Source organism: Falco naumanni, chromosome 4, assembly GCF_017639655.2.
Source record: "Falco naumanni isolate bFalNau1 chromosome 4, bFalNau1.pat, whole genome shotgun sequence".
NCBI classification, from domain to species: Eukaryota; Metazoa; Chordata; class Aves; order Falconiformes; family Falconidae; genus Falco; species Falco naumanni.
In genome coordinates, this window is record NC_054057.1 from 18064630 (window position 1) to 18092623 (window position 27994).

General features: G+C 41.1%; 1 protein-coding gene across 2 annotated transcripts; it reads right to left on the minus strand.

Annotated features, from left to right (window-relative positions):
- On the minus strand, window positions 1-27945 carry DCLK3 (doublecortin like kinase 3). Of its 2 annotated transcripts, none has more exons than XM_040592927.1 (5): window positions 27860-27945; window positions 13010-14898; window positions 5397-5529; window positions 4315-4482; window positions 1-3436 (listed from the first exon to the last, which is right to left on the minus strand). In XM_040592927.1, the coding sequence occupies exons 1-5, from the start codon at window positions 27927-27929 to the stop codon at window positions 3243-3245; spliced, it is 2454 nt and encodes an 817-aa protein (XP_040448861.1). In that variant the 5' UTR covers window positions 27930-27945; the 3' UTR covers window positions 1-3242. The 2 variants fall into 2 exon arrangements, with proteins under 2 accessions (XP_040448861.1, XP_040448860.1); XM_040592926.1 differs by having other exon boundaries at window positions 1-3439.
- Window positions 27946-27994: the final 49 nt, after the last annotated feature.

Here is a 27994-nt window from a genome sequence, read left to right on the forward strand (position 1 = left end):
TTGGTGGTATATTCTGACTTTCTTCATTGTTAGTATCTAATGAGCTAGGGACGCAATAACTTTGTTATACCTCTAGTGGAATCTAAGGCCATATGAGAGTCTAAATCACAAAGATTTAATGAAGGGCAAGGAGGGATATTTCTTCTTCCTAATGAATCAGCAAAAACTTACTCTCTGTGAGACTTTAATCTTCCCCAGCTTTGAGCTCCCACAGACTTCCTGTAGACAAAGGAACCAAACAAGAAATGCAAGCATAAGGGGAAGATGACTCCAGAGTCCAAGGAGACAGTAATCATAAGAAAAATCTCAGGAAAGGAAGTAAGAACAGCAGAAATCCTCTCCCCAAGAGTGGGAAATTGGCTCATGTATTATAACCTGTCTTAAAGAGAGTAAAGATCAGGTCTGTGCTGAAATGTCATACAGTGGGAAGAGAAAAGCTTGAGAAAAGGCAGTAGGAGACGCGGGGACACTGGAGATCTTTGAGACCAATAAGGGATTTTCACCTTTTTTGTCCGAGTCCTCTCTAATCTTATTAACTTCCAACGTCAGCAAGCAAAGCTTGAGGCTGAGCTCTCCAAAACCCTACAGGTGTTCTCATTGCTTCAAGCCACTTAAACCATGATGACTGGGGACCTGGACTCCTTAAAGCAGCACAGACGCAGAGCCAGAATGCTGGAAACAACGGGAGAAAAAAGGAAAATCTACGTAGGAGAGAGAAAGATAGAGGCAAAAACCCTGAGAAGCAGCACCTGGAAGCTTTTTCAGCCTCCAACCTGAAGAAGGAGGGCTTAATGCCATGTCTACTAGCAACAGCAACAAACCAGTCCCGCAGCACTGCCTGTACTTAAAGATGCAATGCAGTGACAGTACTCAGCACAGCCCGTGTTTAGTCTGCCTGGGACCCAGAGAACTTGAGAGAAAAACAAATTATTTGAAAAAATAATTACTTTTATATTCATTACAAGCAAATTCTCTGTCTTCGGCGCTATGAATAAGGCTGTAGACAAGTTCTTAAAGGTGAAAAAGGCAACTTGTAACACAATCTCCGAACTGTCAGATTCACTACTGATAAAATATTATTTTTGTCACTTCAAACTTCATTCCTAAGTAACTATATTAAAAATATGATAATTACAAAATATAATATTGCAAGTCAGAAGCTATTTTACCACAGTTTCCTATCCAAAATAGACTTAAATTAACAGAGGAGAAGTTATTACTGGTACTCAAAGACCACATAACACTTTTAGAATACTAGGTTACACATAGTCTTAACTCAGGAAAGCACTTAAATCCATTCTTATTTTCAGGAAGAGGGGAAGTCTTCCTGACTTAGGGCCTCTAAATCAAAGGCATGGCATACCGCATAGATACTACTTGGGCATAAGTAAAGATTTGACCGGTTCGTTTCACAAATGCTTGAACTCCATAGCAACTCTTATTCCAATATCTATTAAAAACAAGCCAGTTCAACTGAAAGTGCAATTCTCCTTTAAAAGCCAAGTTGTCCCTAGTTTCATATATCATTGTTGCAGCAAAACAGTTACAAGTTGAAACAGAAACATGATGACAGTACCCCACACTTTTTGGTAATTCAGAAAGTCCACACAAAATATTAGCACTCACCAAAAATAATATTCTGGTTCATATAATTCTGAAAATGTTCTACTGATTCTGAAATGTTTCTGACATTTCTCATTATGAAATACATAGGCAGAGCAGCAGCTCTGCAATTATAAAATACCCTCACTCATTTCTACAAGCTACGAATTCAATGCTAATACCACTGATATTTTAACGTCAATATTATTTGCTAGCACATGGTGTTCATGGATAAAGAATTATAAAACAGAAAACTCAAGTGCTTTTTGGATTTGACTAGTTAACCAAAAATTCTGAGATTTAAAAGCTGTTCTAGGTCACGGCCTTTCTCAGGACTGTATTTCCCTCCCCCAGGATCTCTTTAATTTGCATCCAATCAAATTATAAAAAACACATGCAATAAAGCATCTGACACTTCCCTTGGGAGACCCTTCCATAGCCAACAAGTTGTTGTTTTTCCCCAAGTTGAATTTTAATATAATTTCAACCCATTGCCCATTCTCATGGAAGCAATGAGAAAGAGTCCCTAGGGAAGGCAACGGGGCGGGGGGGGAGGATCAAACAATTGCTAAACTACACTGAAAAAGTGTATAGAGGCAGTTCAGCTGTGAGGTGTGTTGATGAAAGGGGAACCATGAAGGCAAGGATAACTTAAGTCACAAAAACAGCTTCCCAGCTATCTCTTCTCCATCAGCATAGAAGAATCACAGATGCACGTGGATGGCCTCTAAGAAAAAAAAATCAGCATGAAAAAAAAGCTTATCTTTTCATAAATACACCTTTGGGAAAAGAACCAAAGGTCCCTTAGAACTGCTTAACTTCCTACTTCCCAGAGGAGGAAGAAAAGCTCTTTGAAAGTTATTGCAGTCTTGAAAAGATATCAGCCATGGTATCTTCCCAGCTCTTCTCACAAACGAAACTGCCATATTACTTGGCACCACCATCATTCAACAGAAACATTGTACCATCTATTACCAGATGGCCCAGAGAACATCCCAAGAAAGATGTTGCCACATGAGATATCATAAAACAGCTGATTTAGTCTATAAGGATTTTTCTTCTTTCACAATTTAATAAATAGTATCTTGCTGCTTATTTAACGTACCCTACAGCTAAATAATATATTTACTTTTTTTTATTCTTTCACCTTCTCCATTGCTAGCAGGATATGGTGAAAAGACAGTTTAGTGAATTAGTTTAGGATGTGTATGCAGACAGCTATTTTGAAAACATTATAAACACAAAACATTATAAACACAAAACTCCTGGAAGATATCATATAAAAAAAGACAAGAGAAGAGTCCTCACTAGTGCCAGCCATAGAAGCAAACATTTCTCATCTAAAATAGATATACATTTCGTAATGTAACAGCCCAAGTCAATATTTAAAGAAAAATAATAGGGACCCTCCAGGAAATATCTATGCTGTCAACAGAGAGACTCCCAAGTAACATCAGAGGGAGGTGGATGCAAATTTAATCTCTGTCTTTCTTCAGAATCTCAGAACCAAACAACAACAACAAAAAAAGGTATGGCAATAGCCAGTAACAGCTATACACTAAAGGCCCAATTCATTTAGAAAAGAAAACATAAATAATTTGTTAATCAATAGATGATGACAAAATGAGCTTGAAGAGATTTCATGTGTTCTCATCAGCAACTTCCTTTCGGCGCTGGGCCCGGAAATGACGTTCAATATTTATTGTCACTTCCCGCTGTAAATTTCGGCTGTTATTTTTTCCAGCTGTTCTGATCCAAGGGTGCTGAAGTACTTGGCGTGCTGTGTAGCGCTTCTGGGGATCCACTATCAACAGCCTGGTTATGAGGTCTTTTGCTGCTATTGTGAAAGAAAGAAAAGGAGAAGAGGGAAAGGAACAGTGACGTGATGATGCTGACAGTTATACATACACAAAATGTCCTTCTTATTTTTTATTAGTTTTACCCTAGAGACTTTTGTGACTATACCCAGAAGATATTCTAACAACTGGATTTAGAACTAGTGACAAGAGATGTTAAATCTCCAGCATATCTTTTCCTGATATCATTCTCCCCTTCATAAAGGGAGGAAAAAGTGAAGGGAATTTAATCTTGAAAGCATGCTAAAAGCATAAGGCTAAGTGTTCAGATTCATAGGAAATAGCATTGGCTATCTCACCCTACAAGGAGCATAAAAGTTGTAGATCACTGTTAAGCATGTTCTTTAAAAGAATGTATAAGGAGAGAGGGTTTTTAGGGTTTCTGATTTTGAAGAGTTCACAAAAGACACTGTACTAGCCCGTGAGAAGGAAAAAAACCTACCACCCTATTGATCTCAATAGAAAATCCACACTGTGTTCTGCAGAGCAAGGTTTTCATTCTCAGTTTTGGACGTCTGTGTAGCATACTTCTTTACAATCTACCATAACCCTGGAGATTGTTTTGGTACCTTTTTCTACAGGGACAATTCACATAAGCAAGGTGAGGAAAACCCTTGCTCTTGCTTCAGAACGGGAGCAATCCACTAAATCAGTCAGACCCAATATGCTGATTCGCAGCCTTCGATACCACCAGAGGACTAAATTCACATTTAAAGCAAACACAGAATCACCCAAAAGAGACCTGTGAGACACTCTCAACTTCATTGAGCTCACTGTCCTGAACAAAAGGGAGTTCTTCCCACCCCAAGGAAGAAGTCCGTCACTTCTCAGATCTGCTATATATGCTGAACCTTACCTGCAGAAATATTGTCCCAGTATGGGGAAAGGAACTCGTAGTGACCCAGCTGTATGATCTGAAACAGTTCTTCTTGATCACGGTCCTGACTGCGAAAAGGGGGAAATCCGCAGAGCAGAATGTAAAGGATCACACCAGCTGCCCACATATCTACTTCGAGCCCGTAGCCTAAGGAAGAAAAGACAAACCAAAAGTCCCGTTTCAGAAAGACAACTTACAACTGGTAGGGAGATGTTTCCTTTTCATTCTGTTTTCCAAGGAACACAGCTCTGCTCAGTTTCTCAGAGAGAAGAGGTCAGCAGAAGAATAAGCGGCTGGTACACCACACTCACAAGCTGAACTGCTCTGCCTGTTAATAACCACAGCTCTCACAAGTGCCTCTCTTCAACATGTTTCACAAACACTGTCTCACGAGGCCAGTGTCAATTGCAGCCTAATCAAGAAAACACAGCGTGTTTTTCTAAAATAGTCCTCCTCAGATTCCCTTCAAAAAAGCACTAAGAAATTGCCAAGTTTCCATTGAAATTGGATATAACTGGAGACGTGCAACCCAGCTCCACAGAACCCAGAAATAGTTATACTTGAGTCATCAACAAAACTGACTCCTTTCCAGGTCTGAATCTTTTTGGCTACGAAATCTCCAAAATTTCTTCTCATGCAAAACACGTTTTGGCCTGTTACTTCAGTTTAACATATATGTTCACAATGTTTCTGCATCATTAGGGGCCTTGGAAAGCCATTTGGGTTATGGTCATCAAATGGGGCTGACCACCCTCAGGTTGCAACATGAACTCTTGCTCATTTCCCCACACCAGCCATGACTATCTACGATATTTTTGGTTTGGCTGCTTGGAAATCATTGTTATATTACCATAGACATTAATAATGCAAACATGACTGATGTCATGCTTCTGTTTGTCAAAAGCTAAAAGGTTTCATTTCCTCTCACAGATTACGCTGCTAGCCAACCTCCTACCCTGCAAAGACGTATCAGGAGGTTGAAATGTTCTGGAATATTTCCATGATCAGAAAGTTCAGAGTAATTGTATGATTCACGACAAATTATGAATATATATGCTCACCTTTCTCAGCAAGTATTTCAGGGGCAACATACGTTGGTGTCCCACACACAGTAAATATGGGTTTCGTAACCTGTTTTGCAAGGCCAAAATCTGCTAGTTTCAGTGTAGTAGATTTATCTGCATTATGCTGAACCTACATGCATTGAAAAATACATATATTTAGTCCAGGTGCATTTTAAGACAGCAAAAAATAAAGGAAGTAGTTAATAATAAACAGTAAGACATTCTAATAATAGCACCTTCAAGTGAAGCAACATCAAATGGAAACAGTATTTTGATAAACAGTATTCAGAAAGTGGTTTCCCCCCCCATATATTAAGAGGGTACATATATTTAAGAGGACAAGCAATAATGGGAAAAGAAACCTTTGCTTTACAAACTCTGGCACACTGTAATTTCCAAGAAATTAAAAGGAGGAAGACAAAAAATAACCAAGAGTCAACTAAATGCTATTATTTCCTCTTGGGAAAGTAAACTTTTCCTTCCCCCTGGGAAAGCAAAGAAGAATGCTGTGGGTATCTGTCCGCTTAAATGCAGTATTCCCAAGTAAGCTACTGACTTTACAGCATCACTTGAAAAATATCTCCATCATACTGGTCTAACACAAAAAAAAAAACAAACCCAACACAAAAAAAAAAACAACCAACAAACCAAGGCTTTACTTTCTTTGCAAATTGCTCTGTTACTCTATCTGCTGCCACGCAAATAATAAATGAGTCACAGTCATCACACAGTAAGAGTTGGAGAAATGGAACCCTGCAGAACATCCTTCTAAATGGGTCTTTTCAGCAGTTCCCATCTCCTGCCTCCACCTGGAAAGTAATCAAAACACTTCTCCCCATTCTAATTTTGTATGCATGAGTCTTTAGCATTAATTTCTAATGCAGTTAATGAAACATTATTTTAAGAAACAAAATATGTCAGTGACATAGTTGGATAGAGTACATCCTCAGCAAGTTTGCAGACAACACCAAGCTGGGGGGTGCAGCTGACATGCCTGAAGGACGAGATGCCATTCAGAGGGACCTGGACAAGCTCGAGAAGCAGGCCTGTGTGAACCTCATGAGGACAAGTGCAAGGTCCTCCACCTGGGTCACGGCAACCCCCAGCATCAATACAGGTTGGGGGATGAAGGGATTGAGAGCAGCCCTGTGCAGAGGGACTCGGGGATACTGCTGGATGAAACAGTGGACATGACCTGGCAATGTGCACTTGCAGCCCAGAAATCCAACTGTACCCTGGGCTGCATCAAGGGAGGTGGGGCCAGCAGGTCAGGGGAGGTGATGCTGCCCCTCTACTCCGCTCTGGTGAGACCCCACCTGCAGCACCGAGTCTGGTGGTGGAGTCCTCAGAACAGGAAAGAGAGACATGGACCTGTTGGAGCGAGTCCAGAGGAGGGCCACAAAGATGATCAGAGGGATGGGACACCTCTCCTACGAGGAAAGGCTGAGAGACTTGGGATCGTTTAGCCTGGAGAAGGCTCCAGGGAAACCATACCATGGCCTTTCAGCACTTGAAGGGGGCTTATAAGAAAGATGGGGACAGCCTTTTAGTAGGGCCTGTTGTGACAGGACAAGATGTAATGGCTTTAAACTAAAGGAGGGTGGATTCAGACTAGATATAAGGCAGAAATTTTTTACGATAACGGTGGTGAAACACCAGAACAGGTTGCCCAGAGATGTGGTAGATCCCCCGTCCTTGGAAACATTCAAGGTCAGGTCGGACAGGGCTCTGAGCAACCCGATCTAGTTGAAGATGCTCACTGCAGGGGGCTTGGACTAGATGACCTTTAAAGGTCTCTTCCAACCCAAACCATTCTATGATTCTATATTAAAAGGCCAAGTCATGAAGAATGTAGCAATATAATTAAACACATGAGTATTCATAACACTGGTGACTGATATTCAAATATCCTTTAAGAGATAAAAAGTGTTATGAATTTGCTTTAAATGAAAAATGGTCTGTCTCTGGGACTACGAGGAACAGATCAGCAGCTAAAATGTCTACAAGAAAGCCAAGGAAATCTTCACCCTGCTTTTGAATGGACAAAGTGGAGTATAATGCAACAGGTATATGCCGTGCATACTCATACGTTGCTATCCAACAGTGCTTTGGAAAGCCAAAAATTCAAGATAGTCTCTATTACAAGACAACTAAGGGCACAGATGGGACAAAATTTCCTCCTATATTACAGGTGACTAATCCCCGTTTATCATCTTTCTAGTAACTGTAAGCACTCATGCAGTTTCCATTAAGCAAAAAGTCCAGGGTTTTGTCTCTCTTTTCTTTTTTTTTTTAAAGAAAAAAGTATTACTTTACAATACATTACAGCCTGCTAATCCATTTTTATCTTCTTTATAGAAAATATAAGCACTCTTCTAGTTGTGATGAACCAAAACATTTTAGGTCTTTCTCTGGTTTTCTAAGAAAAAAATATTTTTTCTGTATGAAACTTAGTTTACTACAATCATGTAGTCAAAACTTCTGCAGGAGAAAGCTAAAATGGCACAGCCATTTTCTCTGTTACACTAGTCAGCTTCATGATGGGTTTTTTTTTGCCACAATGCACTGTGGACACAACAAGCTTACAAAAATGAAAAATAAATTACAAAAGTAACAGTTACTTCCTAGAGCAGCATGTATCCACAGGATTTATAATCTAACAATAGGGGTCAGTGGTAGAAAGCTACAAAGCCTCACACTTGAAATGCTCCATTTTATATGCACTATGAAAATATAAACCTGAATTTATTTTCCTATCGTATAAAGAAAACTTTTAAGATGATATAAGAAAATGGAATTTCAACTAATACCCTGCATGCTACTGTATTCAGATAAATAACACTTAAACGTTTATATACATTTTTAGAAACCAGCGGTGGGGGTGGGGAGGGTGGAGAACACACTGCTCTTACTCCCAATCCTAAAATCAGCAGGAAATGTCTTGCTTTGTAAAAACACAGTGTTACACTTTTTCTTTTATCAGGATGCCAGACTCCTTATCTCTCACCACAGCACAAGGTGGCAACACTGCACCATCTGTTCTTCCAGGACAAACCCACTGAGCTTTCATTTTATTTAACTACTGAACAGGTAGGAACAGCATGCACCGTAGATACATTTTCACAGCTTTGTGACAATCATTTCAAAGACAGCATGTAACCTGTCAGCCCACCTGAAAACCTCAACCCAGAACTCCTCAGCATCTTCACTAACACTCTGCTCAAAATAACTCAAAGTCAGCTCAGGCAGAGTAAGCATTCCCTTCATCCCCAACTTTGTACTCTCCAGTCTACCTTTCCATCACCTGGCATCACACTGAGCATGCAAATAAGCTTCACAGTAGAAACAAAAGCTTCTCAGGTTGCTTTTATTCCTTCCTGAGGCCACGGGCTACTTACTCACAGCAGCATCACAGAAATGAACAACCTGCTCAAGAAAAATCTAGCCTCTGACATCTGCAGTATGCGCTCTGTAAAATGGTGAGAATAAAGCACATACAGTAACATTAAATGAACATTAAATGTTTAGCCTTACAGTGACGCCTAAAAGACAGCTATTACTCTTTCTGCATTCAACACTACAAAGAATGGTTCCAAAAGTCCATTTAAGAGTGTCGCCTTGTCTTACATGCCTGTAGAGTTAACGAGATAAGAAAGACCTGTATTCAGTACACTTTCTATAGACGGTCAGTTTAGGTCATACTACTGCACTTATGTACTTCAACTGCAAGGGAAGCCAGTATCTGGTACTCTTGGACTAATGCAGACAGAATTGCTCGCTACCCTCTCAAATACAGATGCCAGAGCAGGATATTAGAATACTGTCTGAGGATTTCAAGCTATCCCAGCCATACATCCAGAAAATTATAATACACTAATACAAAGCCAAGTTCACCGTCAAAGAAGGGATAAATTGATAGCGTCCTTTTCGCCTGTCTGTTGATGACTCCCGCTACTTCATGCACTTGTTTCTTTTCACATCTACCTTGTGAAATCTATCAGGGTGTTTAAGATTATGATTTATAGATTAATACCTCTGTATGCACATATATGTGGTAACACAGGTTCTTCTTCTAAACATCATGAAAGCAAGCTAGCCCATGTCATGTTTTATATATTTGAAACAGATAGAGCTGAAGAAAAAGCACTGCTTGCGTGTTTTAAGTTTCAGACATCCCTGCTAGCTAGAAGATTCTCTATGAAAAACCTTACAGAAAATTCCCTATGTAGGATTATCATACTGAAAGCTCTTGACAGGTAACTGGTTAAACAGGATTTTAATTCAAATACACTCAGAGATCTCAGACAGTGCTTTGTGTACATGTAAATAGTATCACAAAAGCAAAGTTAAAGGACAGAAAGGCACTCAAAGTGCTCATGAAAACTTGACCAAAAGAGAAGAGAAAAAAGGAAAAGAGCTCAAGTGAATAAAAAGCTATAACACTTATTTAGGAAGCTGAGTGTTGAACAATAACTACATTAGTATGTTTGGGAAGCACAAAAAAAGATAAGCATACCATCACAAATACAATCCTTCCTCCTAAGGGGGACAAGGAGGTGACCTTGTGTCTTCCACAGCTATAGCCTGGAAGAACACCACATTTTGAAATTAATTTCTCATGCACAGGTCAAGAAAAGCCAGCAACTGCAGAATTAAACAGCCCCTTAGCTAAAGCCCTTGCCAGAAAATTCTGCTCCTTCAGCATTAAAAAACTGACTAGCTTCCTTTGTGGGACCAAACACACCACATTGCTCATCCTTGGTAGCAAAGGTTTTCTTGCTGAACACCTAGCCCTAAATGAGGTGATTCTGTTAGCAGATGGGACGGAGTCAGAGCAGCTGTCTTCATACCAGCTGTCAAACAGATTTTGTTTTTGTAGCGCAAGTCACCACCCTTCTGCCTCACAGTTACGCTGCAAAGAGTCTCATCATTGTGGGCAGACACAGTAGTGAAAGAGAGAGAGGGAAAACCAAAAAACAATGATGGTGGACTGTTACAGAAGTTTATAACTAGGGAACAGTTCCATAAGAGGAACAGTAGTGCAGTGAACTAATAATTAAATCAAGTTTCCAACTCCCTCCTGTGTCAATAATTTTGCAATTCACTAGACATCAAAGTGTACTTCCACCTTTTCCTCTGCAGGGACAGAAAGGGGTTTCCTTCTTTCTCCAGCTGCTTGTTTTTGTGAAGATTATGGAAATATTTTCTTCCCCGGTTTGCTGCTGCTCTGTCAACTCCAATGAAACTTAGCCATTATGTTCAAAAGTCATTAGGAACAGGACAAAGCAGGTTTACAGGAGACAAATGCATTTCCTTAGTAAAATAGACCAAAGATCTTTTCCCTTCCATTTCCCATTTGCTCTAAAGGGTTACAGAAAAACTGTTGACAAGAAAAAGGACAAGATCCACCTGACTAAAAGAAGACCCCAAAGTAGGACAAACAAGTCGACAACCTAAAAGTAGATATCTGTTTCTGTCCTCTGTGTACCAAGAAAGTCTAGGGAGAATAATTCAGACTTAAACATCCGTAGTCTAGGAATGTGAAGCGAGAGGTATACCACAATCAAGGACATCCCTGCAGGATCTTGCGGCACCGTGCTTCCTCTACAGAAGGCTGCCTCCAGCCCCTGAGCCACCAACAGCAGGTGAACCCATGAAATTTGATTCAATACCGTTTGTTACTGTTCAGTACTGGCTGACATCAAGACTAGTGGCAGTCTTCTTCGTGCTCTGCTGCTACTGCTCCAGTCCCCGAGAGGAGTCAGAGGCAGCATGTTAAAAAGTAAGAAAAGCCAGAATCTTGCTCAAATGGCCTGTATTTATAGGGATGCTTATACGATAGTATGTGGGCTATCCAACTACCCAACATGTCAACATATCAAGAGCTTACAAACTCATTTGGCTTGTTGAACAGACTAACTTTTCAAAAGGATGCCTCATGTAAATGATACCTAATATAGGTGTTCACAGCCAATGAGCAGCAAAGTGAAACTGGAACAGGTACAATTTTCTTTCCCATAGTGTTTGAGTAACACTTGTTCTTGTATGAGAAAATACCTACAGGCTGGGGGCCAGTCTGTCCCTGAAAAGTATTTTCTGACTGTCAGAATGGGCAATGTGATTATTTCAGTGCTACGTAACTTCGCCACTGCCCAGCAATCTGTTTTGCAGTGCTGTGAGCTAAATGTGAAAACAACCATAACAGACCTGTATCTTGCCTCTCTTGGTTTATCTTCATCACTGTGATTACATATCTGGTCTCAGGTGTTCCACATGCACTGGTTTGTTTTTAGCAAACAGGAAAGACAGAGCTTGGTTCATAATGGAAAATTAGCTTCTGGGAAAAGCCCTGCAGTTTCAAGTGAAGTTTTTTTCTAATGGCAAAATGAGTCATGAGGGCTGGGCCTACAAGCCTACTTATTCCTGCAAACCAGGCACTTGCACTCACCATCTTTTATTTACACACAGACCACATACCAAGGATTGTCATCAGACTAAGCAGGATGCATAGCAAGACCTAGTATGGATGATAGTGGTTAGTCAAAAAGTTTGGGAGCAAACCACTCAGGGCCAGCCTTGTTCAACCTCTGCATGTCCTACAGGCTACACTGCTGCTTTTCTCCAGAAATTCACACTGATGTCTTCCCAAAAGTAATTCCCTTAAAGAACTGAATGGCACATAGGACTAAATCATCTATTATATTTTTTTCTGGCTAACTATGATCTTCCACCAGCAGATCAAATCAGATTTCTTAGAGACTGGCAAATATTTGGTTTCTATCTATCAGGAAACTTGGAACACTAGTACAAGAGTGTGATACACGATTAGCAAGGGAGAATTGCCTACTGTTAGTGTTCTACAATGGGTGCCTTGTCAAGTATCAATACTGCAAATGTTTCTATGCATATCACACATGTGAGTAAGTCTATTGACTTCAGCACTGGATGCAAAGAATGTAGCCTCAGAAATGTGATGGAAAAAAGAACCTTCCTCTTTGGCATGAAGTTAGTATTTGAGCTGACTTTAGTGCTGTATTTCACCAAAACACTCAGATTTTACTGTCAGATTATTTCAATCAACTGCATCATACTTCTGCTCCTAAGAAAATAAATTGTCACAAGATAGAAATCGCTACAGTAAAGGACTAGCACAGCATTCTGCAAGATGTGTGACTGCAATGGACAAAAATTCCACCAAATAAATAAGCTAAATTAGCAATTTTAATAAATTTTGGTCTGCAAGGAAGATGCCTTACGATTCAGTGCATGCCTCATACAAAAAAAAAAAAATCATCTTTGCATACCTCAAAGTCAGATATTAAGTAACAGGCCTGATTTTCAAAAAAAATACAAATGTTCACTACCGGTGAAAGCCAGGTCATTTTTATTTGAATTTCTATCTGCAAGCACTGCTATCTGCAATGCACAGCAGTTCTACATGAAGTAAACTGATGGTAATTTCACTTCAAAATTGTATCCATTTTTCCAAGCAGTCCTGCCACAGCACATTATCTCTGCATAGTATTTGCTTAAAAATATTCAAAGATCCATAGCTAAAAGGAAAATAAATTCAGCTCCTGCAAACATGTAATTTGTTTGTCAATACTTACCAAAAGATTCTCTGGTTTGAGGTCCCTGTGGACAATGTTCTTACTGTGAATATAAACCAGTGCTTCACACAGGTCAGTGATCATGACAGCAGCATCATGCTCTGTGAACTTCACACTTTCTATGATTGCATCAAATAAGTCTCCTCCCGGGACATACTCTAGGATTAGGTAGATCTCAGCTTCCGTCTCATACACTTCAATTAAGCTTACTATATTAGGATGAGAGAGACTCCTAATAATCAGAATTTCACTTTCCATCATGTCCTCTTTCCCCTTCAGCTTGGATTTATCAACAATTTTCATGGCATAGATCTGATTGGAGTCACAGTGGCGACATTCTTTCACCACTGCAAAGTTCCCATCCCCAATAGTTCTGCCGATCTCATAGTGTTTTTCCACATCAGTTCTGGTTTTAATGGCATGCCTCCGGCTTGTGTTTTCCAATCCCTGAGCCTTGTTTTCTTCTTTATTCAGTCTGCGGTCCCCTGTTTTTTCTCGCCGTGTCACATCACTCTCTCTACGTATGATATTTCCCTCTCTTCTGGCACCCTCCTCTTTAGCTCTTTGTCCCTCTCTGCCATCCCTATGTGTTTTAGATGGTTTCTCAGCATCCCTCGGAGTATCTTTCTTTAGCCAACCACTTTGGCTCATTACACAGCCACTTCCATTCTCTTCCTTCACTTCACAAGTTAGCTGCAGCCCTTCTACAGCATTCTTCTTGATTTTTACTACTTCCTTCCCATGGTTTTCATGTTTCTCCACACCCCTTTCCTTCTCAAGGCTCCTTTTTTGCTTCTCTAGCCCTTCGTTAACATTCCTATGTAGGGGCTTCCATGTCCTCCTACAGCCATTATCTTTCCAAACAACTTCCTCACCTTCCAGACAAGTTTCTGAAGATTTTCGGCAATTCCTGATTTTTGCATTTCTTTCTACGTGGTACCTCTGACACGCACCTGCATTCAGGTCTCTGTTTTCAAATGAGGCCTCAGCCCGCCTTTCCCTTTGTAACCTTTGTCTGGCCTGCCTTTCCTGTTCACACTTCTCACACCTCACCACCTCTTCTGAACTGTCTTCTAATCCCTCCTCAGGGCTCCTCTCGCGGTCAAGGTACCTTTCGCTTTCTCGGGCTTTTCTAGAAGGCTTCACTCCTTGCTCACCACCCCAGCTCTCTCTAGTCCACTTTTTTTTTATTCTCATTTTTTCCTCTTGCTTTGTCTTGGCTTGACTTTTTCCTTCACGCCCAGCTACCAGTTTGGGTGACATAGCATCGCTGCAGTTCTTGGTAATTTCTGTCTCATCAAAGCCACTGTCCACTTTCGAAGCCTTGTCATATAGCCTGCTCTTCAGTTTTTGGGACTGCTCCTCGTTCTGCTGAATGGCAGCACTGGCAGCATAAGGATTTTCAGGATAAAGTTCTTCTAATACTACTTCCAGGTTCTTCAAAGTCAGGGGCTCCCTACCCATAGCTATGAATGCATCACCTTCCCTGAAGAAGTCCGAAACACTTCGGATTTCTCTGCCTCTCAAATTGTAAAGCTTTCTCACACGGTCATTCTTCCAGCGTGGAAATCCCAGAGCTTCTGAAATGTCAGCCATCAGCTGTTCAAAGGTCTGGACTGATCTCCTGTTGAGAAGCAAGGTTATTCTTCTCAGTGTGTGTCCACCAGGTTTCACCACCGTAATAATCCTTGGCTTCACGGGACTGTGCTCTGAATGTATCGTGTGAAAACCATTATGGGGATTAAAAAATGGGGACCTATGACTGCTTTCAGTCAAACACGGTTTTCCATAGTTTCCATGACCAACAGGAGGGCAAGACCCTTGAAGTTTCCTCTCTTTTACTTTTGAGCTTGCATTGTGGGACGAATGGCCAAAGAAGCCTCGGCGTCCTAAAGCAAATAAAGAGCAGGCATATTATTCATTTTGCATCATCAGATCTTTCAAGTAATAGTTTTCTACATATCTGTGTTTGTGACCTCAAGAGTAAGAGTAGGAGCACTCAATGCTTATAAAGGACTTTAACTGCCAGTAAGGAGTAACTACATATATGTGCAACTACAAAAGTTTTCAAGTTTGCGAGAAAATGTAAATGCACTCGGTGCTATTAAAAAAAAAAACAGTAATATTGGAAACAAATAGATCCTTCTCCTAAATCCTCCTATGTTCCAGAAATCCTCAAAAAAGCGGGGTTACTTGCACCAGGATTGCATCCAGATTGTTTAGCATTCTCTTATGACTCTGCCTACCATGAACTCACTTGATTCCCTTCTGAACCCAATTACAATTTTGGCCTCTGTAAACCCTGTGGCAACAAGTTCCACAATTACATTGCATGAAGTAAAAGAAACTAATTACTTCTGTCTTAAAATTGCTACCAGACAGCTATGTGTGTGCAACTTTATATTCTTATTAATCTCCTCTTCACTTTCCCTGGACCGTTCATTCTAGATTTCTACAACAAAATAACTAAATGATATTATTCCTAAAAAGCATTACTTCTGCTATAATTTTACCGCAAATTTTAATTACATTTAATAGTAATGTGATTTATTTTTCCCCTCAAAGAAAAGCCATCTTATTTTGTTTGATAATTGGAGTCCTGGTTTTCCAATATTTTGGTTTGATGTTTTTATTCTAAAAACTATGTCAAATCACACTGAGTCCTGACTGTCTTCTAGGGACATTAACAATTTTCCCTCTCATATTTCACCTTCAAACATCAACCAAAAAGAATATCACCATTCTTTACATGTAATTCTGGAAAGGAAGAACTGAAAAGAGAACACATGGCTATGGGCAAACCAAGTGATAATATAATTCACTGTCTATGAACACAACAATAAGCTAAGAATAAAAACACCTCCTTAAACTTCTCTGATTTCTTGTACTTAGTAAGATTAAAACTTCATTACAATGCAATTCTTTTCAGCCCCAAGAAATAAGCTTTCAGAATGAGATCAGATCACAGAGTGCTTCCAACTCCATTTAATAGTCCTGCAGTTCAGCTGAGAACAAACATTAGTATGTATAAACTAACAGGACCAAGCCAAAAGAAAGCACTCAGAATGCTTAGTGAACCATGACAAGGAAATTCCCATACACAAACGACTTATCTTCCAGAGAATCCCACCCATTTTCATACATTACTGTGATTACAGTGTCACAGTGCAGTGGGCAAATCCACAAAAGACAATGCGCATGCATGAGCGTTCCTCTTGGTGCTAGGGTTACTACATTTTGGCTTTCAACTGCTGAAAAGGCATTTTCAGTATTTCAAGCTATGTATTTTTATGTGTCCTTTTCATCAAGGCACAACAGAGTGAAGAGGAAATACGCCTCCTCACCTAGAACAACAAACAAAAGAAAAAAACTACAAGTGCTGCCGCACTCGCTCTGCCTCAAAACCAGCATCTCCGAAAGGCCAGGGGTTGAGTCAGGAAAGCACATGAGACACTGCTGCTGACCTCCGCTCTGCTGGTGACTTTGATGTACAATGATGGACACTTCTCAGTTGCAATACTTCCACCAGCTAAGCGCTGCGTGCCCCCCAGCACGTCCCTTAACTCTTGGCTCCATTTTCTTCCTCTGCCAAATGAGACACATACTACTTCTCCAAATATATATTACAAAGAAGCGCAGCCGCCCCCCCAGCACATCCCTTAACTCTTGGCTCCATTTTCTTCCTCTGCCAAACGAGACAGATACTTCTTCTCCAAATAAATATTACAAAGAAGCGCAGCCGCCAGCACACTGATTGAAGATGTAAGCATTATATAAGAGCTACGTGTGACTAATGCTTGGTGGTTGTACAAGTTATTTCTGTATTCATTCTGCTTTTTGAGGATGATCTCTTGTTATCAAAAGATGACTACATATGTGTTAGTGATTTTTCAGCAATCAGGTATTTACATTCCACCTAGAACAAAGCCTACTCTGAATGGGGGAGAATAAAAAAAATCAAAAAAAATCTGATGTAATAATAGTTCTCCGAAATCTAAATCAACTCCAGAACATGTTGGTTACCAGGAACTGCCGAAGCTCTGCATTTAATCAACATTTCCAGATTCTTGCGTACCCACTGTCATCAAAGCATTATCTTGCTTATGGGAACAGTGTGTGACATTGTTACTGCTTATAATCTTGGTACAATATAAAAACAATGTGGCACTAATAACAACTTTTCTCGCAGATTATGTTTCTCTCAGCTATGCTGCGATTATCACACCTTTCTACAAACCATTCATTTTAAGTGCCTTGGCTGCACTGGTGATTGTTTCAATTACCCAAATATCAATTATGTTTCCTTTCTTCACTAAATGGGCTGGCTTTAAACAGAAATAACAAGTTTATTTTTTAATTCTATAACTTAACAGAATAAGAGCATTTTATGTAATTGCTAAGAACAACCCAGGAATGGGGTTTTGTGCTTTTTAAACTGGCTGAATCGCTAGCCAAAAACAGTTTGACACAAGCCACATGTAAGTATATCATAATTTTAGGAACAAGAATAATGCTGCATAATTTTCTAAGATGAAAAAGGAAGTCACATGAATGCTTAAATCAATGCATAAAGGAATTAATTTCCCAATGTTTTCTGAGAAAAGGGAAATTGTCAAATTTTGTCAAAGGGCTGGTCACAATGACTATATATTACATAAAATAAAAAATTAAATTTAATTGGCTGTTACAACTATTTCAGTCATAATTCCTGTTATTTTCCAGTTATGCTATATTTATTTGAACTGATACACATGAAGCTAGTCTCAATCTGTCAGGAAAGTGCACACAAAGCAGTAACAAGCATTTCTAGAAAGCCTTCAAAGGTCACACACATATACAAATCCTACAGCTACAATTTATATTGCTTCCAAATCTTGTTTCCATATTTATATACAAGTGGGAGAGGAAGGAAGAGGGAGGTGGCATCAGAAACACACTTCAGTGTGTCTGAGCACTGGCAAATTATACATCAGAGAATAAAATGCATCTTTTTCTTTTACTGTCTTACTGAGAGCTAATCGTTATCAAAAACATATATTTCTTCTAAATGTTAATATGGATGGATGCATGCATCTGTCTTTTTTTATCCATATACACATCTATCTATATATGCTCATGTATCACCAAGTATCAATATACAGGATGATGCAAAAGATTAAGGAAGCAGAAAATTGTAGAGGAGGCAGAATTGTACTCCAATCAATCCATCTATATCTTAATCCAATTAATCAATCTATATCTTAAGGAATCGCTTGGCCACACCCCTTACAACGGCAGAGTAACAGGGTTTGCCAGAGGTCAACCTATTCTTGCAATTAAAAATGTGCTGCTGCCATTTGTCCTTCAAAACTTATCCCTTCCTTTGACCAGTCTATAAGGTTTTGTTCATTAATTAAAATATTGCCATTCATCTTGCATCCTCTCTTGGCTCTCCTCCTTGAGCTCAGAGTTTCAGTAATTAACTGAATAGTTTACCCAGCAGCTAATTCTGCTATCAAGTCACAGGTTGCAGTGAAATTAAATTTTTACAAGGAGTATTACAACACAATTTAAAACAGAAGGCAACACTGAAATAGGATCTAGTTATGGCATTTCTTCCTGTGAATAAGATGGTGTTATTTAAGCCCTGCAATTTCTTCAGAGGGCCTTGGATCAATAGGAAAGTCTCCACTTACAAAAGCAATGGTGGAAATTCACTGAAACATTAGCAGCATTCTTCATGCAAGCGAAGTTGCACATGACAGAAACTATGTATCTGGTAGTCTTTTTGATATATTGGTCCCAACACAGGATAAACAAAACACTGTTTCAAATGGGAAGAGAAAGAACTGCACTAAAAATGTCCAGTTTTTCCCTTACGCCCTAGCAATGCCTGCTGAGGGCATGCAAAACAAAGACCATAGGGGAAAAAAATTAAGCTTAATTGGAACCCAAACCATTTAATTCGTGTCGAAGTATCAAGTATCTTAAGAGTACTTGAGGGTGAACAATGCCTCTGGCCTCTAACTCGGAGCATCCAAGCATGTAGTGCACACGGGTTACCGGTGTGCATCAGCAGCTGGCTGGGGGATGGAGCTGAGCCCTCCGGAGGCAGGCCATCTTGATCTCCTCTTCTTGTAAATGATTAAATGTTGCAACTTTCACGGCTAGCGCACACCATTAGTGCCCAAGACTGAGGTAGCTGCACGACAAGTCTCAATGTACTAAATTAGTTACACGGAAACAAAATATGATCACGGGCATCCTTTTACACCAAGTAAATTTTACATGAGCATTATTTACAGCCCTACTGTTGGAAACACTGCTGGTGACTTTTTCTCTCAAGAGCCACAGCTGTAGCACCCTCTCTTTCCTTCCCTCCCGCTCATCCTTGCCTCCTTGCCACGCTTTACAGGATTTCAGTGCAGAGATTTTGAGTCAGGACTGGTGATGATTTCAGCAACAACAAAAAGGTAGTCACACTCTGTCAGTTTTGTCCAGATAAAATCCTCAGTAGAAAAAGAAACCCACATTTCACAAGGAATGGATCGAGACAGTGTCAAACGTGGCAGGACAGTCCCTGCTAGTTCCAGCCTGAGCAAGCTCCGAAGGCTCACACAGCTCAGAGGTGAACCTTGAAAACCCCAGCGTGATTCAAGCCAAGTCTGAAAAATGTTTTTTTCCCCCATAACAGCTACTTTAGAAACTGCTAGAGGAGACTCAAGCACCAGAACTGAGAAGACAGCTTGTCTCTGTCCTCTTGGCAATCCCACGGTGCTCCTCTGTGTAGGAGCTGTTTGATTCGGCCAAGAGCAGACAGAGCAGGTCACAAAGGAAAGGAACCTCGGGGAACAGGGCATTCAGAGGTATTGTACAAGCTATTTTGGTGGGAGGTCAGTGTCTGGCTGCTTTCAAAAACCCCATCAGCTATCAGGCCAAGACAGTAATGTTACCATGAAAAGTGGAAGTTGAGCAGTTGAATCCAAAGTTTGGGACTGTAGTAAAGGTGGCTGGGCTTCTCACACGGAGATGGAGAGTCAAGAAGGAAAACCCAGAAGACTGGAAATGGCCCGTCAGAAGGGAGACTGGAAGAAAACACGGAGCATGGGGACTTTGGCACCAAAGAAAACTAAGACTATAGACAAACATGTACGGAGACAGACAAACAGGACTAGGGAGAAGGGGTCACTGTCCTCCCATGCGTTCTGGAAGACAACTGGCCCAGAAAAGAGACAGGATTAGAAGTTTCTTATAAAACAGGGTACGGCAAAAGGATTAAAAACAGTAGTTGGTTGGGGAAACGCCAAGGAGACACAATGCAGTATGAGCTGGGAGAGGGAGCTGGAACTTGCAGGGAGAGAAGATGAAGGGTGGGAGTAGGAGAGGGAACTGAAAGGGTCATTACTTTTCTGGTATCACTGTCCAGAAGCCAGCCAGCATGTAGCAGGGCCAGACACTGAAACTGAAAAAGGAAACCTAGTGAAGAACTGGACTGGAAGGATATGAGAAACAAAGTTATAAAAGGAACTGTGACAGACTGCAGGGAATGGAGCAAATAGGGCCACAGTTAAGAGTCAGTTCCTATGAACTCTGATATTGGCTGATAGCAATTTCTATGAACTTTGCTGACACAGTGGAAGCTGACAGAGACTGTAATAAGGAAGCAGTAAAACGTGAAGGTGAGAATAAGTAAGAGTGGGTCAGGAAGTCAGGCTGGATGCTGAACTTCAGCAAAAGGACAGGATTGGGAGCCAACAACAGAACTGTCCTCACATGATCTGCTCCTTTCAGCCCTTCATAAAGAGCATCTACCTGCTTTTGCCGTCACTTACCATATTAGTTCACCTTGACTTTTCTTTTTTAAAAACCAGGAAAACCTACATGCACACAAACAGGTGACTACATGAAGAGAGCATTAGCAAGGTCACCATTAAGACAGGACAAAATCAAGACTTCAGTATAACTTGAATTCACTTCCTCCTTGCATACAAAATAGTTTAGAAGTGCCTCCAGTTTTTCCTATGTCTACTCCAGGGTACAGTGGATCCTTTTTTACAGATAAACTGGAATCAGGACTGTGCCATGTGAATAGTGAAAGAATACAGGAAGAATCATTTCTCTGCGTAAGGCAGTGAGTGCACAACCCCAAAGAACTGAATTTTCTCTCAGCCAATTCCATAGAGTTTAAAGGCAATCAACTTAATCTAGATTTCTCGGAGGGGATTACGTTCTGGTGGCCAAAACAATATCCTGAGACCTGATCTGCAAACCTGCTCAGTGCTCAAGCTGCAAGAAAATATAGTGGAAAAGGTACTTCAGACACAAGGTAAGATAACACAACACATAGATAACACTAAATTGTCCCAAAATTTAGGACCTGGGCATCTCAAGCTGCATTCTTCCCCAAAGTAAAGTACTTTTGACTGGTTTTTGCACCTTGACTCCCACTGAATGCAGTCCATGCCATCTCTTTACAGGCATCACAGCGATGCTAATCTATGTTTGTTGCTGTAGCAATAACCATGACAGAGAAGCCCACAAGTTAATAAGCCTGTATTAACAGCAGGGTTCAAAAAGCATGCAGTGAAAGGCAAAAACAGCCAGGGTAAACAGTAAGTAGATGCTCATTAAGTAAGCTTTGTCCATCATATGGACTGATGGAGCCAGAGACCCTGGGGGGGGAAGCAGCATCTGATAGTGTAATTAATGTTTATATCTTAATGCACAGGAACATGGGTTGGGGGGATAGCACTGCTAATCAATAGTCATAAAGGCTTGACTTTGTAACCTGAAAAATGTTACATTATAAGTACCTGGCCTTGTAGAAGTTGTGGTTTTTTTAATACATTGAACAAATCTTACATGTTCAGAATATATTTGATGGTAAGGCAGTTATAAAAGACACTATGCAATAAAATATTACTGTAAATAATAAGGTATTAGAACCATGGTTTACTAAACCAAATAAAATATGCACAATCTAAGTGTTTTTAGAAGATTGAAGTGTACTTTATCCAATTACATAAAAAAAAATAACTCATCATGATATTTGCACAAATTCTTATCTTCATTAGCCACTGGTGCATAAGGAAAACAAAACCATGTTCAATATTACAAATACCATTTATTACCTGGAATCTTTCAGGAACAGTTTTTAAAAAAAGGGAATCAGTTTGATTTCTATGTTATTTCTGCTACCCTAATGGACATCTTCAGTCATACTCATGTCGGGACATCCATGTCTGATTTGCACTAGTGTAATGGAGATCAGTTGCTGACCCAGTCTAACCCAATTTGCAGAAAATTAAAAATCACTCAGCAGCTCAGGCAGCACCCTTAAATTCACCAAAGAAAAACTAATTCAGGCTCATTGACAAAAAAAAAAAGAAAAAAAACCCAACAACAGAATAGCATCTGTATCTCATAAATATAAAGTTTTAGCTCCTAAAAGATCGTATAAAATTAGTATGTTGGGATTCCAAGTTCATTATCTTTCACAATTTCACATGAAGCACGCTTAAATTCACATGTAATATTATTTTTCCTTTAACTGCCAGCCCTGCAAACTCAGCTATGTGTCAAGTTGGGTTCCTTCTGTTCCACACGTCACTAACAGAACTACAGTTTCTCCTCGCCAGATATGTCTGGTCCCATTAAGTGAGTGCCAAAGTGTCAGCTGTGAGGAAAGAAAATGTCCTTAATGGCTCCTCTGAGAATACAAGAGTATGGGAGATGCACACCTTTGGACCTACTCCCTGCCCTCATAAGGGCAGGCAAGATGACTTCAAAACTTTGCATCATACACCATATCTTCAACATATCTGCTTTTTCTTTTAAGAATAAAAACTTATTTTAAGAATAAGCATCCATTATGTCATACAAACTGGAAAGTAGAGATCTCCAAATCTTTCAGTCCCATAAACACCATTCTTACAGAGGAAAGGGACTCTACTCCCGTCTCCCTGCCCATTTCTCTCACTCCCTTTTCACTGCCAGTTTTGGAACATAGACCTCTGAGTTTTTGGGAAATGCTAGACGGTAAAGACTACCAGAGCAGCCAAAAAGCATGCAAATGCTGCAGCAAAGGAGTTCCTAAGATGGGCAGGGCTGTCTGGAGGGACACCCTTGGTGGAAAACCTTGCAGCTGGCTGGACTTCAGCAGGGAGCGGGAGACTGAGCAATGGCAACATTGGATCTCTCACTATGGCTAGACAGGCTCTAGATTTTTCCATTCTGAAAATGGATGGTGCCTCTGTGTCTCCCCCAGCCCCACTGCGCGTGCCACCCCGCAGTGAAATGCATGTAGGAGGCTCAGCATGCAGCAACACATGACCGTATTTACTGTTTGAGAACCATGAGAGATAGATGACATTTAGCAGCCACCTTTCCTTCTTTCTCCTCAAAGAAGATAAACTCAAGGGGTTCCTTGCCTTATTTGGTTTTTTCTCCTCCTTCCCCTTTCTCCTTTGCTAATGTTAAGTGCTCTTTTGCAGCTTTCCCTGGCCCTCCCCAGCCCAGCTCCCCGCAGGATGGAGCAGCAGGGTCCAGACAGCTGCAGGACAGCCTGGCTTGCTCTCTCAGTGTTACACTCCCTTTCCAACCTGGCAACAGTGGTTGCCCAAAAATTACCTTCCCAGGTGTTCACTTCCTTCTCCTGCAGGCTCACAGTCACCCCACTGTACAGTTTAAGATTTTCTAAATCAAGCCATTTGTAATTAAAAAATAAAATATTTACAGCAAACACAGATGGCTATTGCCATGTGTTAGTGTTAAACTGCACTGAATCACCCCAGAGCAGCAGATGAAAGTAAAAGATTTCATGTAGTCTGTTAATGAGTCACAAGTACCATGATTTTTACTTTTTTTTTTTTTTTAGAGCAGAACCCCACTTTTATTATCTTCTTTCTGACATTTTAAGGGTAGCAAATCAAAAAGCAAGCATAAAGCCCTTTAAAGAAGTATACAGATGCATACTCTGTAAAGACTAAGTGAAACGTAAGACTGCACGTGAAATGAATCAGTGCCTTTGGAGGTGTGAGGATCAGTTTAAGTTGTTATCCTGCATAAAACCAAAAAAAGAATATTATGAAACTACTCATTTACTTCATTTCTTTCAAAGATGACAGGCAGTGTGTTTTACTGGGAACAGCCATGGCTGCTTTCTGCAGTTTGACAGCTTTAGGGTCTGCCCCAGTAACCAAAAGAAGTGAGGTCTGCACTGCAAGGACCTTCCATCAAGAATGTTTCAGGAGAGGGACAGAACCGACGGAGGGAAACAAAAACATCTTACACAACTGTGATATTTGCCAGGATCCATCTGGCAAAGCCCTTCATGTGTTTCTCAAGGCTCACTGTACAGGGAGTTTCACTTTCATGTTGATGCTTCTGACTCCTGAACTACCATATATTTCAAATTAATTATTCAGTTTCACCACAAAATAAGCTTTCACTGCTTTTTAATCCTACTAGCCAACATTGCCTCAGTCAAAGGAGCAGGATTTTGTTTCTTCTTGTGGGAGATTTTATTTGCATAGCTTCCTAAATCTCAACTTGATGACTAATCAGTTGCAACTGAGCAAACCCAGTGAAAATAAAGAGAGTTTGCAGAGGTGTCACTGTGGGTTTGATTAGGCTTCCAGATACTTTATTACCAATAATCTTATTGTATAACTAAAGGAAAGACCCAGCCAGAGCCTGATTCTCTATCTGGTTTGCAAAAGGGTTGATTACCTCAAAGTTTTCTTTGGAACTTAGTACGTTTAAGAGAGGTTAACTTGCATATCAATGTAGAATTTCCAACCCCATTATCACAGAACCACTTTTCAGCAGAGGCTCATCTATTACAAAGTCATCAATGCAAAATAAAATGGGCTTCTCAGGGAAAATTCTAAGCAAACCAGACCTAAGAGCATGATGACAAGCAGAAAGATCAGGATTTTCACACCACCAGACATTTGTCAGCATTTCCATTAGCTACATTACTTGGGACGACAAGAAAACTAAAAAGTTGGAGTACATACACAGGCTAGCAATACTGATTGAGTGGGAGGTGGTGTTTTCAGAATGATTACTGAGTGCTTCTTCTAAGAATATGACATAAATAATTGTTTTGCATTCCTACAATAATTAGACTGAGTAAACTATACTAGCAACAGAGGGAAGATGGTAGATGTGTCAGACTTTCATTTGCAGTGAAGGCAAACTACTGCTAGGCAAGATGAACAATTTGCAAGCATTACCAAAACTCCAATTTATATTAGAACCTATCGAAGTAGTAGCTCCACCTTCTTTTTTCATTGTTTCCAGTATGTGGTGAATATTCCAAAAGGGACAGACCCCATACCCTGAAAATGAGAAAAACTTGGAAAATAGTATATGGTTAAGAAGTGTTACATTCACCTCTTTAAACTACTACATTTTCAGCTCTGATCCAAGTTGCACCAAAGCCAATTAAAAGATTCACATTATCTTCAGTGAGATCTGGATCAGATCTGAGTCTGCTAAAGTCACCATAATGTTTTGGTGCTAATTATATTTATAAGAAAGTCTATATAATGCTGATTTCAAATGCCATTGAATGTTCAGAAATCACCAGGTCAAAGGAAAAGACAAAAAGCAGTGACAGGAACCAACTCAATTAGCCCTAGAGCTGTTGGAAGAGACAGGAGGACCATCGGCTTCCCCAATTTCTACAAAACTATAGATGTTTCTGCAGAAAACAAACTAAGCTAAGTAATCTTAGAAATGGGGAAATGAATCCCACACAACTTCCCTTAGTCACCACATGCTGAAAGTCCTGCAGATGCCAAAATTGTGAAGCTCCGCAGAACAAGACTAGAAAAAGCAGCAGTGCAGACAGATACAAAGCATATAGTGACACCACCAGATAAAGATACATTCCAAACTCAAGTTACCATGCCCAAGGTAATTAACTTGAGTATTAAAAAAAACAAAACAATAAAGACAAGGTAACTTTAGCACAGCTCAAATTCAGAGGCTTGAACAGCTGCCAATATCTTGAATTAAAACCAAGTTATCTTTGCTGACAGTTTAAGTCCAATTAACTAATTCAGGTTAATGAATCACGGATGGAGATTTACCAAGAAGCTAGCTCTTAGCTGATGTGTTCTAACATCCCACAAAAATTTTCATGGAAAGAGTCATGCCATTTCAGGGAGATCCATGCCCATCACACTATAAGAAAGAAACTCTGCAGGATCAGTTTTATCCAGACAGCCACAGGATGGCTTCCTGAAATATAAAATGCAGCCACCTCTTGAGAAAACCACGACAGAGTTGCTGTAATAACAACACTTCTACTACATAAAGTTGCAGTAATAGGTTTTGTAAGCTTGGTTTCACTTGCTGACTGTTTTGGGACTCTGCCGGTTTTCAACATTTCTAAGAGTCACAACTGCCTTCAGACCATACAAAAAATACAAGAAGCGTCAAAAGGAAAAAGGGAGGGGGGGCTAAAGCAAAAGGAGACAAGGGGGTGGGAAGGCAGATTTGCATGCAAACATGCATATAACGTACATTTTCATTTCTACATAAAGCTAGTAGCAAAACCATGCAGGATGAACAATCAGGTTTGGTGCTGAACTCTCAGATTATCCCCCTCCCTAAACACAGGCTGCAATCTAAACACTCAGAGGAAGAAGCCAGAATATTACTAGGGGTTGGTTGGTTTGTTTGTTTAAAAGGAAACCTATTCAGTGCAGCAAAAGTTTCAGTTTATGAGGTTCTGTCCAAAACGTGAAAATTGTTCCATTAGCTCATATCAGTGTCCCATCCAGTCCTGCTAACATTGTGTACTGAATGTTCCCTGAGGAAGGCAGAAGATAACGCTGCACAGTGAAAAGTTATGGAACAGTTTTCCTATAAATATCTGTTCTGTAATTCAATAGGAGAAAACTTAACCAATATAACTACAGAAGTCAGGGGATACAAGGGCACAACCGGAATTCTTCCCCAGAGGTTTGGCTACCGCATGTCAGAGCATCCCCATCTGACACAAACAGCCCTTGCCACCCTTTGTGCCTGCACCTGTAATCCACTTAGCTCCACCTGCAGGGAAAACTCACCACCCTTAACTACGCTTTAACACACAGCTGTGCAACAGCTTAAAATCTTTCCATGGCCCCCTGAGCAGCCCACGAGCACTCGCTCCACACAAACCGGGCTCACACCGTCTATGGAGAGTGCAAGTTACTTGTAATCTTCAATCTTTTTATTGCAGTATAGCCGACACTGTGCGTGCCTTTCAAAGCAGTAACACAGTGACCTCACGCTCTGGGCTTCGAGGCTTGCTGCTGTACCTCGGCCGGCTGCTGGGGTGGTCTCCCGGCCTGGGAAAGAAGCACAGACCGCCCGGCCCCCCGGCACCCTGCGGGAAGCCACAGGGACTGGCTCTCCACCTGGTAGCAGCCTTTCGCTCCGCTTCCCAAGGGCTGGGCCACTGCGTTAGTTTCCGCTACGAGGGAAGGGGATGGGGAAGGGGAGCTTCGCTTTAGTCAAAATTACAAGTAATTGAAGGAGCACGGTGGAATGACCGCTCCAAATTCACACCTTCGGAGACCTCCTTTTTTTAAAAGCCTTCCCTCCTTCCCAAAGCCCTCGCCTCAACCCCACCGCCGAGCGGGAATCGCCCCTTCCCCCTCGAGCCCCCGCTTCAAGCCCCAACGCCACCGAAAGCTCCCCCAGCTCGCCGCGACCCCACAGGCGCGCAAGGACCCGCGGAGGAAGTTTGGCCGCCGCCTCGCGCCCCCCGCAGCCCGCCCCGATCCCCCCAGCGTGACCCACCGCAAGGCGCGCTGCCGGGCCGGGGGCCGGCGCTGTGCCCCGGGAGGGCCGGGGGAAGGGGGCACTCACCCGCGCAGTGGCCGTAGGGGCAGCAGGAGCCCGCCGCGGGCTGGAGCGGGGGCGGCGCGGCGGCCGGCATGGCTCAGCTCGGCAGGGCGGCTCGGCTGGGCCGGAGCTGGGGCCGGGGGCTGCCCGCACCGCACC